Here is a 20640-nt window from a genome sequence, read left to right on the forward strand (position 1 = left end):
TAATAATAGAAACACTGAAACCGGAATACCATATGTACAAGAAAATAAACCATTTACATTTAGTTCAGAGTGAAGGAAAACTCTTATTACAAGGTAATTTCAGGAAGCTTAATGCAAACTTCTCCAATTTTTACGAGCGTGGTATCACTCTTTCAGTTGCTGTTTGGAGGAATGGGATCACGTGCATGACCTTTGTAGACTCCTACTACAGCACATCGAAGGGTTAGGAGCCACTGCGTGAAGCACCATGTCCTACTTTAAGCCTAAAGAGACAGATGTCTGGGCAAACTGCTTGGCTGGGATTTTTTTTTTTTTTTTTTTTTGACCTTGGATTATTGTATATTTGGATCATGATCATAACTACTTTTGACTTGGAGGATTAATGAAGACCGGTATCAAGATAGCAGTTGGGAGATCCGCATTAATATAATTATTGGTGTTTATTTATCTATTTTTATTTATTTTTAGGAAGTTAGCTATATACATTGTCTTGCTCAGTCCTGGCAGTCTGGGAGATTAGTATTCCTGTTTTACGAGTAATAACACTTTAAAGGGCAGAGATGTCAAAGGTTACCCTAAGATCTCACCTAGCAAATAAGTAACTGTGCTGGGATTCAAACTGGCTTTCAGGGAGTGGGTCCAGTGAGACTTATGTAATACCAGACTAGTGGTAGATACTTTTTTTTTTTTTTTTTTTAGGGGTGGGGGTAGGGGCACAGGGAGAGAGGGAGAGAGAGAATCTTAAGCAGGCTCCATGCCCCTCGTGGAGCTCAGCGTTGGGGCTCAATCTCATGACTGTGAGCTGAAATCAAGAGTGGGACACTTAACCGACTGAGCCACCGAGGAGTCCCGATACTTTTTAAAAAGGTCAGTTCTTCTATTTTGGGTAAAGAGAAAATATATCTGAAGATGAAGTGCTTTCAGGAAAGGCAAGGCTAACATTTTATTAATTTCATATCTACATACACAGAAACACACACATTCTAATATGATAGTAATGGTTTGAATAATCTTATTGCATATGTGCACCCAATTAAAGTGGTTTATTACCTAATCTCTGTAATTTATGCTTTGTAAAGAAAGAGATACATTGGTCCCTGAATAATTATTCTGGTCTCTGGAACAAAATTAAAAATTTTTCCCCAAACTTCACCAATTAATCTTTGTCCTCATTTGAGAAGGTATTCTTACTATATAACCTATGCTTGGATTGCAATTTAACTTTCTGAGAGCTGTACCAGAAATTAGATACATAAATCTTACTGTTAGATACTGAGGCTGTGCCTTTAGTTTGTTTCAAATTTTTGAAGTCTATATAGCAGCTAACCTTGATTTAAGATCCACCGGTTAACCCAGGAATTTTTTCCCCCTAAATCTTGTGAGAGATGAACAGTTTCTTTTTGTTTTTTTCTTTTTCTACTTCAGTATAGTTTATTTGACCCCTTTCAGGTTGGGATTTTAAGCTAAATATGAAAACATCATTCTTTTTGTAGTTAAGAGTTCAGAAACAAAAGCCAATAGACCTTCTCCACCATTCGCTAGCTCTATGATCTCTGGTACGTTACTTAAGTTCTCTTACACCTTGTTTCCTCATCTATACAATGGGAATGACTACAGCCTCTCTCTCCAGTAAGGATTAAGTGAGATAATGTCGAGGATGTGCTTAAAACAATGCCTCACTCACAGAGAACGTCGAATACTTGTTGTTGTTACTGTTCTAGACCAAAATTAATTCAAGGAAGAAGGCAAAAAAGAACTTAAAGCCTTAAGTCCTGTCAGGAGGAGGGCGATCGAAGTTGCCTGTGGCTGTTACAGAGGGCAGGCTCAGAGCACACAGGAGCGTTGGCAGTAGAGGTGGGAGGTGGGTGGTATCAAAATGAGCATAAGCCAGCTTGTTCTGGTGAAAAGTTCCTTTTTATTTACACATTCAGTTTTGTTGTTTCTTTTTTTTTTTAGGTTCTTCAGCTTTTATTTTATTTTATTTTATTTTATTTTATTTTATTTTATTTGACAGAAAAACAGCCAGTGAGAGAGGGAACACAAGCAGGGGGAGTGGGAGAGGAAGAAGCAGGCTCCCAGCGGAGGAGCCTGATGTGGGGCTCGATCCCAGGACTCTGGGATCACGCCCTGAGCCGAAGGCAGATGCTTAACGACTGAGCCACCCAGGCGCCCCTACACATTCAGTTTTTTTTTTTTAATCCAATTTTTTTTTTAAGATTTTATTTATTCGACAGAGATAGAGACAGCCAGCGAGAGAGGGAACACAAGCAGGGGGAGTGGGAGAGGAAGAAGCAGGCTCATAGCGGAGGAGCCTGATGTGGGGCTCGATCCCACAACGCCGGGATCACGCCCTGAGCCGAAGGCAGACGCTTAACCACTGTGCCACCCAGGCGCCCCTACACATTCAGTTTTTAAAAACTCTTCTCTTGGTCTCTCTTCCTCCCCTCATTCCTCCACATGACAGTCTCCATTCTTTTTAGATCTCATGTCCGCTCGCTATTGAGTACCTTAAAGCACATGAAACTGAGGTTAGATGAGCCTTTCTAAGGGGAATTTTTTTAAATTTTAATTCTTAAAGATAGAAGTGAAGCACTTCCTGAAGCAAGTGAATATTTGTAGGCTATTTGAAACTGCTTTTCAGTGCCCCATAGCTCCTGTAGGCTCTATGTCTTCTCCGTTCCTCTCCCCACTGCCGAGTTCAGATGTGTGTGCTGTCTGCCTCATTCCCCTGTGCCATAGCCCTTCACAGAACAAAGCACCACCTCAGGGTGCTAACCAAACGGAGAAGCTTTGATGGCAAGGCCCACTGAATGTAGCTAGCCGACTGTGGTTATTATGCATAACTTGCTTGTTTTTAACTAAGTAAAAATCCCATATGCGACAGTGCTTTAATCTCTTATCTTCATGAAAACACAAATCTCCAAGAGTCATTTCTGTTCCAGGCCCTGCTTGACTTTCTCCAAAGAGTAATAGACAATAGAGAGAAAAATAAGATGACAACCATGAATGTAGCAATGGTCATGGCCCCGAATCTCTTCATGTGTCACACGTTGGGTTTGAAGTCCAGCGAACAGCGAGAATTTGTAATGGCGGCTGGGACAGCTAGTATCATGCACTTAATGATTAAGCATCAACAACTTCTGTGGACAGTAAGTGTATATTTTTAAGCTCTGTTAATGAGTGGTGATACTTAATTTCTAAAGTCTTTTTAGGGTTAGATTTTCTATAAAAAGGGGACCAATAGAGGTAATTTTCAGTGCAATTTGGAAAAATGAATGTCCATACACCTGAAACTAATATAACACTGTAAGTTAACTACACTGGAATTAAAATAAAAAAAATTAATGTCCACTTATTAAATCTCAATTTTTTAAATACCAGCATTATTTCGGTGTTTCAATTGGGTAACTCCTAAAATATTTTATTTTTGCTAATGTAATTTCTGAGGATCAGTTTTTCCTAGATTATTGCTAGATACCTGTCAGCTCTTATCGGTGAACTTTTCTTCCTCTTTTGAGGTGAGGCTGGTTTTTAGAAGGGACTGCAGGTTAACGAAAGGCTAGGTTGTGGACAGGTGGCTGCTAAAGGGACCAACCATCAGGGTGGTGGCCTCTAATGCCAGTCACGTCAAGCAGTCTCTAATCTTGGCGTATAAGGCATAGAAGATGGCCACTATGTCCTTGAACTTCACCAGGCCTCTTTTTGAACCTCGCTTACACAATGGGAGGTAAATTACTTCGTGTGTGCGCTCTGTACTCATGGTGAATGAATAATACGATGCATTTTTTTGCATATTTAATGAATAGTGCATGTAAAATAGCATAGTCTTATGAGATGGCCAAAACCTTTACTTCTCTCCACATTTAAAACATAAAGATAATTATTTCCATAGTTCAAAAATGGTGCCACTTCTTTTTCCTCCCCAAACTTAATTTTATTTCTCCGTAGATTCCCAAGTTTATTGTCAACCAAGTGAGGAAGCAAAATACTGAAAATCATAAAAAAGATAAAAAAGCCATGAAGAAATTGCTGAAGAAAATGGCTTATGACCGAGAAAAATACGAAAAGCAAGATAAGAGTACAAGTGATGTAAGAAAAACTTGAAGATATGTATTTATGCAGATTCAGTGCTGTTTTTACTATCACACACACGAGAAAGAGTTTCATATGTTTCTGTAGTGGTAGGACTTTCTACACACTTACTGGGCCTTGGTACTACTTATAAGTTGAAAGCCTCAATAAGGGTAACTGTGCTTCTACTAATGATCAGTATTAACGGTTGCTCAGGTGTTGGTGACTCAGCATATGAGCTGTTAAAGGGGAACAAAGGAAAAGAAAAGACCAGAACGTCTCAACACACACCCACCCCCCCACACACACAAAGGACTCTGTGGAGACTGCAGTTGCCCACTGAATGTGTAATCTCTTCGGAGTAAAGAGTCCCTGTGTGAACCACTCATCTGTTTTCTTCAATTTTCTCATCTGTAAAATGGGGAAAAAGAACTAACTCAGAAAAACATATAGGTCAATGGTTGGGTTACGCCTAGGATCCTTCCCGGGTTTCAGGAGGTACGGAAATGGTTCTTCATTGGATCACCAGAAGAATTTGGTGAGATTTATGTTGGAATGAAGAAAATTAAAATGTTTCAAAAAAGAAATATCTACATATCAGCATTTATGAACTGCTGTAAGAGTATATTAAGAATTAGGTTTAAAATAATATACGTAAAAACACATCTATGAAGTGAGTTACCAAAGCTCTAACTTGAAATCCTGAAATGAAAGGGTTTCTATTGTTCTGTTTACGGTGGAGACACCCCCCCCCCCACCAGCACCACCATTGAAGTTATTCAGTTACATGCTGACATCTTGTGGAATAATATGGAAATACAATTATCAGCTTGTGATTTTTTTTTTTGGCTTTGGCTTTGGCTTTGGCCTACTTAGGGATCTAGTCGTTGTAAAAAGTATATAAATATATTCTATATTATGGCTTTCACAATTACAAAATAACGTTTTTTGGAATGAAATATTTTTGGTCCATTTTTAAGTATCTTTAAGAACGTAAAATTTAATAAAGGGGAATTGTAGCTAGTGTTACATTTTTTTGAGAAAGGGCTTGATAATGTCATACATTAGAAAGGATCTTTGACATGCCATTTTTGCTTAACTTAGAACATTTTATTTCCTCTAAACCATTACAAATATGTGAATATCATCATGTTTCGTAGCTCTGCTTGTTCATATTAACTTAGTTGACTTTATAGCCCCGTCTTTTTTATACCGTGATTCTCTGAGGTACGTTATCTATCTGAGGACACATTTACCCTGTACCTTTTAAATAACAAAACCTCAGGCAAAAAAATTTAAAAGTTGTGTTTTGGAGATGAAATGTTGACTTGATTTTGTTATTTACAGAGAATTTGTGTTAACTTGGATTTCTTAGTTGGCCTGCGAATTATCCCTGTACTAGTTCGACGCCATATTGTCATTTGAAAGCTTGGGATTGAAACCTGGATTTAAATCTCTATTTTATCATGGATTAGCTGTTACTCAGTCTCTCTAAGTTCTGTGTTTCTCTTCTGAGAAATTCAGCGTTTCTTTTCATGAGATGCTACTACCTGCCTCCTTGGCACGGAGCCCCCACCCCTGTCAGGTGTTCACAGACAGAGAAGGCTGGTGCTCACCCACAGGGAGCTGGGAGAGTGGCCCAGAGGCTTGAGCTCACAGCCACCACCGGTGTGACGGAAGCCTGAGCGGGGTGCCCTGGGCTACAAATCAGGAAGTGGGCATCAGAGAGGCTTCTCTGGGAAGTAGAGCTGAGATGTGAAGAACACGTAGGTGTTATTTAGGCAGAAAATTGCATAGAGAGGTATCAATAGTAGAGGAAGCTTCCTGGCAGAGTGGTAACCCCTAGGTAATCATGACCCATGATGTCCTTTTGTTTGAAAAATTTCAGTCACTTGCCAGAATTTTGTTGAAGGTACTTTAATTTTAATAGGGAGAATAACAACACACAGAAAACAATTACAGAGCAACAACAGTGATGTTATTGGATAGAACATGGGCCATCTGCTTTGTGATTAGCCTCCCAGTCCCATTTGGTCTTGTTAGTTTATGTTTCTTTACTTCTCCCCCCTCCCCAAATCATTTGAATGTGTAGCATGAGATTATGGAGCATAAAATCGCCTAGGTTATTTTATTTATTTGCTACGCAACTATTTAATGTATGGCTATCATGTGCCAGGCACTGTTCTAGGCACCTGAAATACATTATTAAACAAAATAGATGAAGATTGCTGTTCTTGTGCAGCTGAAATTCTATAACTAAAAATTAATAAGTAAATTACATAGTATGTGGTAAGTGCTCTAAAAATAATAAAAATAGCCCACCAAAAGGGAATTGAGAGAGGGAGCCCCTTGCAATATTCAGTTGGGTGGTCTAGGTATTATTCATTTGTATGAAGATGGGAAGGGGGGACAGGGAGCCAAGCTGGATGTATTTCTCAGGAAGCACAGAAAGAATAGTCTGTCAAAAGCCTTTTGGCAGAAACTTGCTTGAGGTATTTGAGGACCAGCAAGGAGTGCTTTGTGACCCGACTGGAGCTGGCAAGGGAGACGGCAGTATGAGATTGAAATCGCAGGGACCATTGGACCAATAGATTACATAGGCTATCTTTAAGAATTTGAGTTTATCGTGAGTGAAGTGGAGCCATTGCAGGATTTGAGCAAAAGCTTGAAAATCTATGTTTTAAAATGTTCCCTTGGACTATTGGGTTGAGAATAGACTCTAGGAGAGCCAGCATAGATGGGGAGACCATGTAAGAGGGTGAGGTTCATGTCTTAATCCAAGTGAGAGACCAGGATATTAGCAGTGGAGGTGATATGGTCAGATTCTCTGTCTCTTGAAGTTAGAGCCATTAGAATTCCTTCGAGTCGAAATGATATGAGTTGTAAGAGAAAGAAGTAAACAGTGACTCCAAGGTGTTTGGCCCAAGAAATTGAAAGGATGGAATTACCCCTTCAACAGGGAAGGGGCAGGAAGATTGAGTGTGAGATTTGTGTTAGAAAAGTAAGTAGAGATGTTTGAGGGTGTTTGGTGGGAAAATTAGATTGGAGGGGCCATTGAGGTGCATGGAGGAGCAGGGGCAGAAGGAAGGCCAGAATGGGTTCTGGCGGGAGCCAGGCTTCTGTTCTGAGGAAAGTCTTGACTCCAGGAGTTACAGGATTATTTTTGCCTTTTTTTAAAGGTTTTATTTATTTGTCAGAGAGAGAGAGAGAGAGAGAGAGAGAGAGCGCATGTGCACACAAGCAGGGGGAGCAGCAGGCAGAGGGAGAAGCAGACTCCCTGCTGGGGATGGAGCTTGACTCAGGACTTGATCCCAGGACCTTGGGATCATGACGTGAGCTGAAGGCAGATGCTTAACCCACTGAGCCACCCAGGCGTCCCTATATTTGCATTTTAAAGTCATTGCTATGATGTCAGGCGAAGGAAAGTTTGGAGCAGTGAAAAATAGGAGGTTAGGTGGGAGATGCCAGCAAATTTCATCGCTGATGGGAGTACATAAATTGGTAGAATCCCTCTGGAGAGCAGTTGGCATGTGGCAAAGACCCGAAAACCATGCTCCTCATAGAATTCAGAAATTCCTTCAAAGGGAGTAATAAGATGAATATGTAAAGAGTTATGCTTAAGTTCATTGCCATATTCTTGATACTGGCGAGAATTAGAAGTAGCCCAAAAGGATACAATTGGTTACATTTGTTATAATATATTTATGTAGTGAAATATCATGGGAATACAAGTGTATATATTGACATTGGAAGATACTCTTAGTTTGTTAAAGAAAAGTTACAAATTAGTGAATATTGCCATATTTGTAAGGGGTAATAATTATCATGAGGTCAGGCATAGTGCTAAACATTTGCAAACATCATCTCATTTAATAGATAGAGGAGTTTAATTGAAGTATACGGTTTTATTGTCTCATTTTTTTTTTTTTATAGATGAGGAAAGTGAGCATCAGCAATCTTAAATAACTTACTGAAAGTTATCTAGATAGGAAGTGGGCAGCTGGAATTTGAAACCCAATCTGGATGACCTTAAATCTGGGTCTCTTTAGTCTTATTCTCTATTTTCTTATAGGGCACCAAAAAACTCTGAGAAGGATATGTACCCCAGTGCTGGGCTAATGTGTAGTAATACAGTGAACGTGCATTACCGCCATTACTAACATGGGTTTAATAGATAGCTTTTAACACAGTCCTGGGCAATGCCAAGACCCAGCAATGGGAATGGAAGGAGGGTTAGATGCAAGCCAGGAGGACCCACAAGATGTGGAAACTAATGGGATATGAAGAATGTAGAATGAGGAGAAATCTAGAATGACTTGCTGATTTGACTCTCAATGATTTTCTCATTGAGAAAATGAGGTAGGAACAGCCTTTGATGAGGTAGTCAGTTTTTGACATTTGTAGTTGACTTGTCTGTGTGAACGTGCTTTGACTACAAGGGCCTGAAGCTCAGAAAGAGGCCAAAGCTGGAGGTGTGGTTTTGGGACTAGCAGAGAGATTGCCCTTGAAGCCAAAGACAGCAATAGTTTAGTGGTGGGCCATGGGAGAGGGGCTGGTAAAAGAGGCCAAGAAATAATAGGAAGTCAGAGGAAGTGGAAGATTATAGAGTCTCAGAAGCCCAGGGAGGGAGACTAGGTAAGTAAATGAACTTGGTTAGTAGTACCCCATGCTAGAGAGAGGTTGAGTAAGGTTAACATTGGACAGAGGTCCAGTGCATTTTGCATTTGAAAGGTCACTTCTGACTTTCTCCAAAGCATTGTCAGTATCTATTGATGGAAGAAGCCAGATTGTCAGGCATTGAAGAGGGAAATGACAAGAGACTGTAGATCATAAAAATTCATCAAGGTAATATTTTTTAAAGCATTCTGTATGCTATTAATGCTAACTATATATAATCAGGATTCATGCGATTGAGACATCCTTGACTAGATAAATTAATTGTTTGAACCAGGTTTTAAGGGACACAATCTACTTAATAAGACAAATGTTTTTAATGACTACAGCATATTAATTTTTTGATACAAATGTGAATTTCTCGCGTCCTAAAGACACATCAATTGCAGCAGGAGGAAACACTTGGTGAAAACAACAAAATTGTAGACCATTAAAAATAACCATTTTGTGATAGCCTTCAACTTGCAGTTGGGATTGATATTACACACACACACACACACAAGTGCACACACACCACATCACATACCAGAAGTCATGTGGCTTGAGGCTATAGTTCTAGCTCTGCCATCAACGAGACATTAATGCCAAATCATTTTATCTCTCTGGGCCTCACTTTCCTCTGTAAGATGAGGGTAAGACCAGATTAATGCTGTCTCATCCAAAGTGTGCAATACGGTTATCTGTAGTAGTATTTTTTATAAAACATGACTGGGCCACCCCCTGGACCCAGAGTCAGAATCTCTCAGAGCAGGACCTTGCCATGTGTCTTGTATAAAAACTGTAAGTATGATTCCCCCCCATTTGGTATGTATGTGTTTGTAAACATATATTTAATTGTATTATGGAATTTTTCTTACCTCTACATGAAAACAGAGTAGTATATGAACCCCATAAACCCGTGACCAATAATCAGACTGTTTTTCTAATCTCATTCCATCCTGTCTCCCACACTTTGTTTCCTTTTAGTATTTTTTTGGAAATCACAGACATGTCATCATTTCGCCCATAATTACCTCAAATCGCAGCTCTGCCTAGTAAGGGTCTAGGGCAGCTTTGATGAGCATCTGGTTATGAGTTGTGGAATCATGCAGGTTTCCAGTCCATTGTGGACTTTGATCTGTATGATTTTTCTACTGTCATTCAGGCTCACCTTTCAAAGTAAAGGGAAGCTGTACATTTCTTTTTTTAAGATTCATTTATTTATTAGAGAGGGAGAATGCACATGAGCAGGAGAGAGAGAGGGAGAGGGAGAGAGAATCCCAAACAGATTCTGCGCCCAGCACAGAGAAGGATGCAGGGCTCGATCTCACCACCACGAGATTAAGATCACGACCTGAGCCAAAACCAAGGGTTGGACATTCAACTGACTGTACCACCCAGGTGCCCTGGGAAGCTGTACCTTTATGAGAAAGCGATTTTGCGAGATAAGCCGAGCTCCTCACATCTTCCCTCATTCGTAGCGGGAATGTTCCCTCTGTGGTTAACTTTGGTTCTTAGGATGATCTCGTGTCACACCCTTAATTTACAGTTGAGGAACTCAATTTTTAGAGAGCTTATGTGACTTGCTAAAAGATCCAAGATGATCTCTTAACAGTTTAACATTTAGGGCTTCGGGCATGGAAAAGAAATCTGTTGCTGCCACTTTCTGCCATTCTTCTCCAGAAGAATCCCAGAGTTGGCAACAGTGCGGTGCAGATTCGGGGTTGTTTATAGCCAGGGCTGCATGTCTGTGGTCATAACTCTGTTTAGAATTCCATCTCTGGTTTCATTTAACAGCCTGACCCAGAGCATCATTACAGGTATTGTCTTAAGCATCTGCTCTAGGTCTGGAAACAGTTTGTGGATCTACTTGGTGACTCACATGGAAAATCAAATTATAGTATCAAGCACAAAAATCTTGTTTCTTTTTAAGACGTTTTGTGATTTTTTTATAGTGCATAAAAATACCATATTAAAAGAGAAAAATATCAGAACTTAATTTCGTTGTAAATTAAATGCATATTACTATAGAAGTTATTTCAGGTTCTTTAAAAGTCTTTGAATCTGAGTTGGATGAAAGTTTAAACATTTAGATAATAAAGTGCCAATTATAATCAGGACTTAGGCAGTTCAAGATAGCAAAGAATGCCTTTGATATTTCTACCTCCAATCAGACCAAGGTGATGAATATGCCATTGTAGTTTAAGATACCTTGCTAAAATGTCCTTGTTTAATTTCCTAAAATATGTGTTATATTTTTTCTCTTAAGAAAGTTGTATTTTCCAGTTTGCTCTTTTTTTTTTTTTAAGATTTTATTTATTTATTTGACAGAGACAGAGACAGCCAGCGAGAGAGGGAACACAAGCAGGGGGAGTGGGAGAGGAAGAAGCAGGTTCATAGTGGAAGAGCCTGATGTGGGGCTCGATCCCAGAACACTGAGATCACGCCCTGAGCCAAAGGCAGACACTCAACCGCTGTGCCACCCAGGCGCCCCATCCAGTTTGCTCTTTTGAAGATAAAAGATTCTTCTGTAGCATTAAAAATCTCAGCTTTACATTTAACTTAGCTTTTAATGAAAAAAAAGAGAAATTAATATCTCTTTTAAAGGTCTGACGTTGAATTTCTAATCTAGAATGCAAAAATATGAGCAATGCAGTGTTTACGTGTTACAAAGAAATACTAAAATCACTTTCTATTTGATCAAATAATAAAAAGAAATAGAATCTTGTTTTTAAAAATATACTTTAGTTCAAAATATGAAACATGTGAGAACCATATGAGATTATTTTCTCCATTATAACAGTTTTCGTATGCATAAGAGATTATTATTTTGTAAGTTGTAAAATCCTTTGTGACTCAATTTTAATGGTGTGTTAGTGAAATCCTGCTCTTCTCCAGTCTTGCTGTGTATCACGTAACTTCAGCTCACCAGCACAGCAAAAATAAATACATAAAAAAATAAGAGAGTCACAGCTGTTAAGACAAAAAAAAAAAAAACAAACCTGTGAAATAGGAAGGTTACGAAGATTATACTATTCATAGACTCAGTTATTACTATGGCTCAAGTTAAGAACAGACTGGCTTAATGATCAGGCGTGTTGTGTCTATTCAAAGCTTGGCAGCTCAATGTAATTAGTATACTAATAGCTTGAATACTTGATACAGCATGATTCTGGAGCTTAATAGTACTTGTCATACACTATTTAAACCAGAGTTTTGGCATCATTTATTGTTTCTTGTCTTTAGCAAATATCATTTAGCCACCCTTGCCAAGATAAGAAAAAAAGTTGCCAGAAACAACTTCTAAACTCTCCATCTTTCACCATTATATGTCTTTCACTGTTATATCTACCAGTTAGATGCATTTCTTCTCCAACAGTGAAAGGCATGGCAGATTCAAAGTAAGTCAGACTCTTCTATGTATGTATTGTTGCGAGAATTTGGATGGGATGTATTACTAGAGAAAATAACACTTAAGAATTGTTCCTGTCATATACACCCATGCAGGCACACATACAGACACGTATACGCACATACACCTTCCCTCCTAGAACAGTCTCCTTAGTCGTCAGGGAATGTGGCCGGTCAACCTAGGAGGGTGCCATGTGCCATTGCTAGCCCAGAGAACAGGGTTCTGCAGGCACTGATACACTAGTGCTATGCGAAAGGAGTCAGAATAGTATAGTTAGTAGTTCGGGAAGGGGTAACGCTGATCCAGAACTGGCCTAGCTTCACCCCCTGCTCACAGAGGAGAAGGGGGGAGAAAGTGTAGTTTCACAGCCAGAGGGAATCTGTCCCCATGCCACTCCCCGTCTTCTGGCAAGAGCCATAATATGGCGATTACCTGACATTTCACATACACAGGAGAGCTCTCGAGTGTCCTCAGAAGCTAGTCCCCGAACCTCTTCCTTCCAAACTCTGTCAGACTCTGGATTCCTGTGTCACACGGGCTGTTCTTGGGCGTAACCCCCAACATTCCACTGACGTCAGTGCGGTGTTGTATAAAGAAGCATGGTAGTTCTGTGTAAAGCACGCACTCTGAGCTCACGTAGAAGGTGTAGGCCGTGGCCACAGTGAAATGAGAGGCCTTCCGTTGTTCGTGAGGGGTCTTTCCTCAGTAGTGGAGGAAATACCGTACTATAGATGGGGGCAACTTGTTTCTTTTAGAAAATGTTCCTCAGGCAGTCTTTTTGCTACTTGGGAAATACACGTTGGTCTATGTTATTTTGTTCTAGAGAAATAACTACAGTGTTAGCATAGCATTCTTAGAAATGTTTTCGAGTGATTCATCTAATCAATAAATATTTGCTAGCTGGCTCCAGCTGACTCGATATGTGGTATGTAATGAGAATGCATGTGTCATATATTAGAGTCTCATCATAAAAGAGTTTCAGTGGGAGGAAGAAATTCTTTTTGACTCTGTGGATCATGGAAGGTTCTATGGAGTTTGATGTATTTAAGTGGGGCTTGAAAAATTGATAGCAGAAGATATTACAGAAGAGGAGTGGGACATACATAAAGATAGGAAAGCCTGGGTGTTTGTAGCAAATTTTGGTTGGCCTTTTTAATCCAAACAATAGAATGTACCACCGGAATAGTGGGGAAAAAGGCAGGGAGCAGAGAAAGATGGCCATGTCCCTGAGCTCTGTGGCAGTGTATTATTTTTCTGGAACATTTTGCTTTTGTCACTCATTTCTTGTGGACCTTCTATATGTAAAAACTTAATTATTATCACCTTACTTCACTTCCAACGTCAGCATAGATTTGCCTGCCTTTTTGATATTTTAGGGTTGGATAAGATTTAATTATGGGGGCAGTTCTTGTCACTATTATTTTTGCCAAAGAAAACCTGTATGTAAGGATATCTGGCACTATGACTTGAGCAGATTTCCTAACTTTCTTAAATGAGCATAAAGTATTTGGGTGTCTGCAAACCCTAGCCCGCCATTTAGGGCCCTCCAAATATAATTGTAATAGACTAACCGAATCCAAAATACCAATAATTGTTTCTTAATTGAGTGGACAAGGTAGATTAAGGTTTTAGGGACACAGACTCTGTGCTTCATTGTTGCTCTTACAATTTTACTCCCAACATTCATGTTGTCTGGGAGCATATGTTTGCAACCTCCTCTGAGGAAACAGGTGAAGTCTGGCCAGGAGGTAGAATGACCACAGTGGGATATAGGCTAGTGATGAAACCCAAGGGAACAGGGAATGTAGCATGATCGCTGAGTTAGAAGATACACCATTTGGATTTAATATCCGCTGGGGCGGCGGGGGGAAGGGCACACTGCCACATAAAATGTCCCATCCATTGTAAGAAGCAGCTCACTTTCCAGGGTTACAAATGAAAATGTCACAGAATCAAGGAAAAATGTAACTTAGATTTAAATCTGAGGGGAGAGGCAGAGGTGAGAGACTAGACTAAGTTATCGGACCAAAATACATGCCCCAGAAATTGAAAGTCAACAAACCAAGCCAAGGGGCCAGGCTGGTTGGAAAGGAAGCAAACATTGAGGGTTCTGGGAATGGGTTGGGATTGGGTCCTTCAGGGATGGGGTTGAGAACATTTCCCCCAGGAAGAGAAGTTAAAGGACACTAGGAACGCAGTCCCTCTTCCAGCAGGATGGCGAGTGGGCAGCCCTGGAACGCACTGTCTGTCTTTGGCTGGAGGGAGGGCTCCCGTGGCCCTTTGCTGAGTGGTCAGGTGAGGGCAGCAGAGTCTCACACGTTGGCGTGAGGCCCTCTGCCATGTCTCCACAGATGTAACGGGGGCTTGCAGCCCTCTGGGGAGCAAAGCCATGGTCTTACCCAATCCCATGCTTCCTTGTATGGTCTTACATGAATATCGCTTCTTTTCTTTGTTATTCTCACACTACGTTTCACAGGTTACCGAGAAGCAAATGGAAATTTTTTGGAGGCACTTACATTTTGATGTAGCCTAATTCTAAAGCCATGTTATTTTTGTTGAACTTTGAAAGTTATCACATTAATTCCACTCATGGTCTGTCTGTGCTTTATGTTGAGGTGGGGGATAATAGCAATTCAAGACCATGTACATTACCAAAAAAAAAAATGATACTGTGAGCACAAAAAATACTGCGTACTAAGAGACTTGTGTCTTACCTCGTAGGTAAGTAGACCTAGCACAGTGCTTGGTACTCAGTCAATGCTTAGTGAATTTCAGTTTAATGAAACAGGGTTTTGTAGCATTTAAAGCATTATCTTTAAACATAATTTGTGCATGCCATTTGTCCTAAGGTCTGTTCATGACATATAACTGTAAATAATTACTTTTTATTGTAGTGGAATGATTAGGAATTAATTAAGCTTACTATTTCAAATGTCATAGCTGGTATTTTGATATTATAGTCCTCAAAACCTTTCACCGACATCTTACCAAATACATAAACAGTTCTTAACATCTATAGGCAGAGGATTTAGAACTGGTCCTCTGAAGTTCAAAGTATGTGGTCACAGTGGAAGCTTAACAGGCAAGTGAGAAGCAGACGCAATCCAGATGGATAGAAAAGTATGTTTCATTTTCTTTCCAAAGACGCCGAGGAACAAAAATTTCTGTGAAATCTGGTCAGTGCACAGGAAGATGTTTAAAATGCATACATTGCAATAGCACACAAAGTAACTTCTTTCTGATTCAATTTCATAAATTGCTCCATGAAGAAGCACTCTCTAGTAGATAATACTCAGAAATCAGCACTTAATATGGCAGTAATGGTTATTGCTGTCATTCTTTACATCTTTAAAAATAATTAAGCATTACTGCATAGGCATTATAAAGTTCCCCTATCACCATTAAGAGGATATTTGAGGTTTGATATAATTTAGCAAATTACATTATACAGTAGTTAAGGTTTTTATGTAGTGAAGTGAAATGCGTCGTAGTTAAGCACACTTACCATATAATGCATTGTACAGAGTTACATGTTCCAGCTGCTGCCAGCTTTGTTCCAGTGTCATTATTGCTTTGCAGGCTGACGTTCCTCAGGGAGTGATTCGAGTGCAAGCTCCCCATCTTTCGAAAGTTTCCATGGCAATACAGCTAACTGAAGAACTAAAAGCCAGTGATGTACTTGCCAGGTTTCTCAGCCAAGAAAGGTAGAGGCCTGTTTTGTTTTCATCATTCCATGGTATAACTCACCCCCGCACATGCGCGCTCTCCCTCCATCACGAGGGGTGATGTGAAGTGCTTCTGAATTTTGTCTTCCCAGCAGAAAAGAAGAACAGACTTAATAATTAGACGGTTGGAATGAGCTGGGTTCATTTGAGGTAGTTTATGTGCAGGTGAGCCTGTTGCGAGCAAGATGTCGAGCCTGCCTTCACTCCGCCTGCAGTGGGCCTGGCACAGGAGACCACTCGATATTCTTTCCAGAATATGTGGATTGGAGGTTAATTACTGCATGGGGGCTGTTAGGAAAATCACTAAATAAGATGCGGTGGGAATAAAACAAAGAAACAAAAAATACAATTCTTTCTATGAAATATAATGAATAAAAAGAAATGCTTAAATTGAAAAGCAAGGTCTAAAGAATCAAGAGAGGATAACCAGTCCCTGGAGCTTTGAGGTCCCCCAGACACAGAGCACACTGTCCCGGTCAGGGACAACCAAGCCTTCTCCTCTGTTCTGGTGCTGATGGGGTAGGAGGAGTCCTCTGAAAGCCTTTGGGATCCCTCTGATGATATTAGAGCATACGCTTTCTGAAACATCTTACAATATCTTTTCTTAAATTTTAGAGATTTAGCAAGTGTATTGGGTTTGCAGCTTTTATCCTTCTAATTCTTATTTGTTAGCTAAAGTTTTATTCTAATGATTTCCCCCCCTCATTGAAAATTAATCTAAATTTTTTAAAAAGGGAAATCCAGGGCACTGGTATCTTAGCTTATGAATTCGCTGTTTCAGTCTTCCATAGAATGTCACGTCTGCATTGTAACGTTCAAGGGCATCAGTGAAGTTTTCTGCCAAAACCTCTCTAGTGTTAATACAGTACCACAAGTATTTAATATGCCTCTGCTCTGTTTAAGGCCCTCTGCTAGATGTCAGAAGGGGTATAAAGATATATTTTAAAGTATCTTCCCTCAGCGTTTATAAATCGGGAGAAGAGCTGAGCCTGAGCAGGAGCAGATGGTGGGGAAATAGAAGAGAGCCTTCCTGGTCGTATCTGGGCTTTCAGTAAGCCAGCACCAACCCCACTCTCAACAGTACTGTGAAGTAAGCACTAATATTACTTCTGTTTTACTGATAAGAAAACCGAGACTTTTCAAGGTCACACATTTCATAGGTGGTGGTGCTAAATTCCAAATGCATGGTTTCCATCTCCAAAGGCTTCCCTTTAAACACCCTCCTTGTAAGCCCGGATCTAGCAACCATCACGGATCTGGGGCCATTGGTGCAGAGTCAAGGAGGAGATGGAATTGTAGGGGAGTAAGCCCTGGAGCAGTTAGGTGTCTTTGCTCCCTAAAGGTGTCTCTGCTTCATGAAATCAATCCACTTCCTCTCTACTCCCTGCTGTGACCTAGTGGATATCAACTCTTGCCATTCTGCTCCCCAGGGATGACTGCCCATCTTCCCCCAGAGTGCGTACCTGGAGATCATTTGGCCAGACTTCAGATGTATAAGCAGCTCTTTCAGCCTAGATACAGTTAATTTACAGAGCATTTACTCTAAGGACCCAAGTGTTCAGTTGAGTCTACTTTTGTTGCTGTCCTTGCAGATGGCAGAAGAGGTGATTATGAAGTCAACTGTGACTTTAATATTTAGGGGATAACATGATTGTTATAGAAAGCACCAGATTTGTGACAACTGTCCTCTGCATTTTTGGATTTTCTGCTTGGGGTGCTTTTATTAAATAAGCATTTGCTGCCCCCTGGAGTGGGGTCCGTTTCTCTACCTCCTCCTTTCTCCCCATCCTGCTCCACCCAGAGGGAAGTCTGGTAAACGTCTCCATCCATTGCTAAGCACCCCCCGCCCCAGCTGCTCCTGTTTCATTTTAAGCTAGATTTATAATCCCTTTGAATCCAAAGTTTTTCATGTGTAAGAGTAGACCGTAATAGGACCTGCGTTATAGTCTTGTGATAATGAACTAGGAAAATGACCACGAAGCACATAACACTATCTGTTTGGGCCGCATAAGTGAAATTCTCAGCAAGTGTTTATATATATGTTCTTTTCCAGCACATTCTCCTCTTCTCCCACTTGCGTTCTGCCAGCATAGGGGCAGTTGGAAACCCTACCCCCCCATCTTTTTCCTCCCCAACTTTCTCCACCAAAGATAAGAACACATGAATGACATAAAGTGAATATGCAATAAGTTTCACATTTACTCACCAGTCTTGATAAAGGCTGTTGCCTTTTCTTTAATTATGGATTTGTTGATTAGCATTATGCAAAGCTTGTATTTACCAGGAAATCCAGTCGAGATTTCTTTAAAGTAGAACAAGAACACGGATACTGGAGAAACAATCTGAGAACAATATCTAACTAGGTTCTTTTGTTTTTCCCTGATCAAGTCTCCCCAAATATTCAGCTTCGTTTTCATAGAAATAATGGCTCTTTTTATACTCCTAGTTCATTGCATTATATACTATATTATAAATAAAAACAATTATTTAATTTTAAAAACAAGCATACACTGGTTTGGACTAAAGTGAGCTGTCTCTCGGTGAGGATACAACTCAGCAGGTGGGTCTTAAGTGTGGGGGCGTGTAAAGCCTCGAGTGTCTATCATGTTCCAGACAGAGAGTAGTCAGAGTCGGATAACCTCAATGAGTCATTGGACAGTTGGTTAGGAAAGCGTCTACTGTGCCATATTTTTCATGATGGTTTGAATAAAAGTCAGATCTGCTTTTCCCTTTACAGTTCCAGGGAGTGTGTCTTCGGGGCCTTACAGGAGTGGTTCACAAACCCTTCCGTGCATCACAGTCCACCAGAGAGCATTTGAAAAACAGATTCTTTGGCTTGACCTAGACGTACAAAATCAGTTTTAGAGCTCTGGGTCTGAATTTTTAGCAGGCTTCTCAGGTAATTTGTATACAGAGTTTTGAAAAACCACTGAATTTTACTAGTTTTTATTATTTAAACTTAATGTTCTGGAAGAGTTTGTTCTTTGAAGAGCATAACTCTGTAAATGTGTCTCCTTCTTGTGAGGGCTTCATAATGACTATTTGCTTCTACTTTGAGTGCATGTAACTCCTGTATTTGAATGGCCAACACAGGAAGGGTGGTGAACCACGTCCTATTCTTTACATCTTGCGTACGATGAGGGTTGTCAGCACGGCAAACACATGATAGATACTTACAGAATAAATGCAGTGTGAAAACGAAGGTGGAAATATTTCTTTTTGTAGTTTTAGGAGAACCTTTCTGGCCCCTATGCAAAGTAGTTGATCATATTAATAATTTTATTGGCAGCTAAAATGTTGTTACTTTTCTTTTTAATTTTACAAATTTAGATGCTGATTTATTATTTTGCCTTCAGATGTATGAGTCCATTTGTTTATTTTAATTTACAGGTGTGACATTTTTATTACCTATTTGGCACACTTAACAGATGGGAAAATACAAATGTTAGATAATTACAGTGTGTCTAAGTTATGAATTTCCCATACAAGCCAGAATTCCCCAAGCACATTAAAGTGATTTAGTTGCAAGCTGTTTGATGATACAACTAATCAGTTTGTTTTGTCCCTAATAGTGGGATTGCCCAGACTCTTAAGAAAGGGGAAGTTTTTTTGTATGAAATTGGAGGAAATATTGGTAAGCACATTTTGTTTCTCTCTGTGTTACATATGCTGATTTGACATTGCCAATGGCTGTTATTTATATCTTTGAGGGCAAAACTCAGAAGTTAAATATAGCATGCTGTAGATAGTTGATGAATTTTGTGGATTTGTTCAGTGGTCTGACTTTTCAGGCTCTATTTGAGCTCCTCCGTACGCCCATCTGTGTTAAACCTCAGCAAGGGCAAATTCTCTTAAAATAGTAGCAATTTCTAGAATGGTAATGAACTTTTTCAAAACGTCTTTCTTTTTTATATGCTTACATCACATCTTAATAAAGGAAGTGGCTGAGCTTATTTAAGGCCAGGATTACATTTTTATTATGGCTCAGTACTAGATATTTTTAGTGAAAGCAGGAGTTATTTTTGCAATTGTTGATTGCCTTCTAAGTAATGCACACACACACACACAACGACAAACACAGATATACACACATACGAATATAAGCACATTAGTAACTTAGGAAATAAAAATAGATCGACTGGATTAATTTTGACCATGCCTTATATTTTATATGCCCATTTTCAGTTATCAGTGGGTTGTACTCATCTCTATTAAAATTTGAAGTCAACTTTTTCTCTTTATTTTGACCCTTGAAAATGGTACAGGTGAAATTGTTAACAAATAAATGAAATAGTGTTTAATTCAAAATAATAATTGAAAATATTTTAAGATTTTAAGTTTTGTGGAATTTTTTCCTGAGACACAAAGGTGTTAGTAAATACTGAAACTTAAACATGGAAATATGAAGGCTTACTCTTAAAATTTAAATACACTGCAACGCTGTTAGAAGCTTGGAATTGTTAACTCAAATAAGAAAGATTTATTTAAATATTTATATGTATTTGAACTTGCATTTCTATCCTTGGATATTGAGAATGAAGTATTGTTTCTTACTTAGGTAGACCCAAAACTGTTGCCACCCCTTAAAAAGGTGAATAAGCTTTTAATGAGCCATTGCAGAGCCCTTCACACAAAGTATTTTCAACTTCCTTAATTAACTTGAAACCCATTCCTTTAGAGAAAGCCTACTAAATTGACCTTCTCAATATTTTGGCCACGTCTTATAATGTTATGGGAGATGGGAAAGGATGAGAGAGATTTTGAAGTCTAAGATTTCAG

At 39.5% G+C, this 20640-nt stretch overlaps 1 protein-coding gene across 3 annotated transcripts in view; it reads left to right on the forward strand.

Annotated features, from left to right (window-relative positions):
* Window positions 1-20640, forward strand: part of ARHGAP18 (Rho GTPase activating protein 18) — a 195041-nt gene that overhangs the window by 167499 nt on the left and 6902 nt on the right. For all 3 annotated transcript variants that reach the window (XM_057311054.1, XM_026504784.4, XM_057311055.1), the window contains exons 11-14: window positions 2943-3149; window positions 3949-4089; window positions 15716-15840; window positions 19434-19495. In XM_057311054.1, the coding sequence (XP_057167037.1) occupies window positions 2943-3149; window positions 3949-4089; window positions 15716-15840; window positions 19434-19495 (535 nt within the window). The remainder of the gene's footprint in view (window positions 1-2942; window positions 3150-3948; window positions 4090-15715; window positions 15841-19433; window positions 19496-20640) is intronic.

Source organism: Ursus arctos, unplaced genomic scaffold (genome assembly GCF_023065955.2).
Source record: "Ursus arctos isolate Adak ecotype North America unplaced genomic scaffold, UrsArc2.0 scaffold_13, whole genome shotgun sequence".
Lineage (NCBI taxonomy): Eukaryota > Metazoa > Chordata > Mammalia > Carnivora > Ursidae > Ursus > Ursus arctos.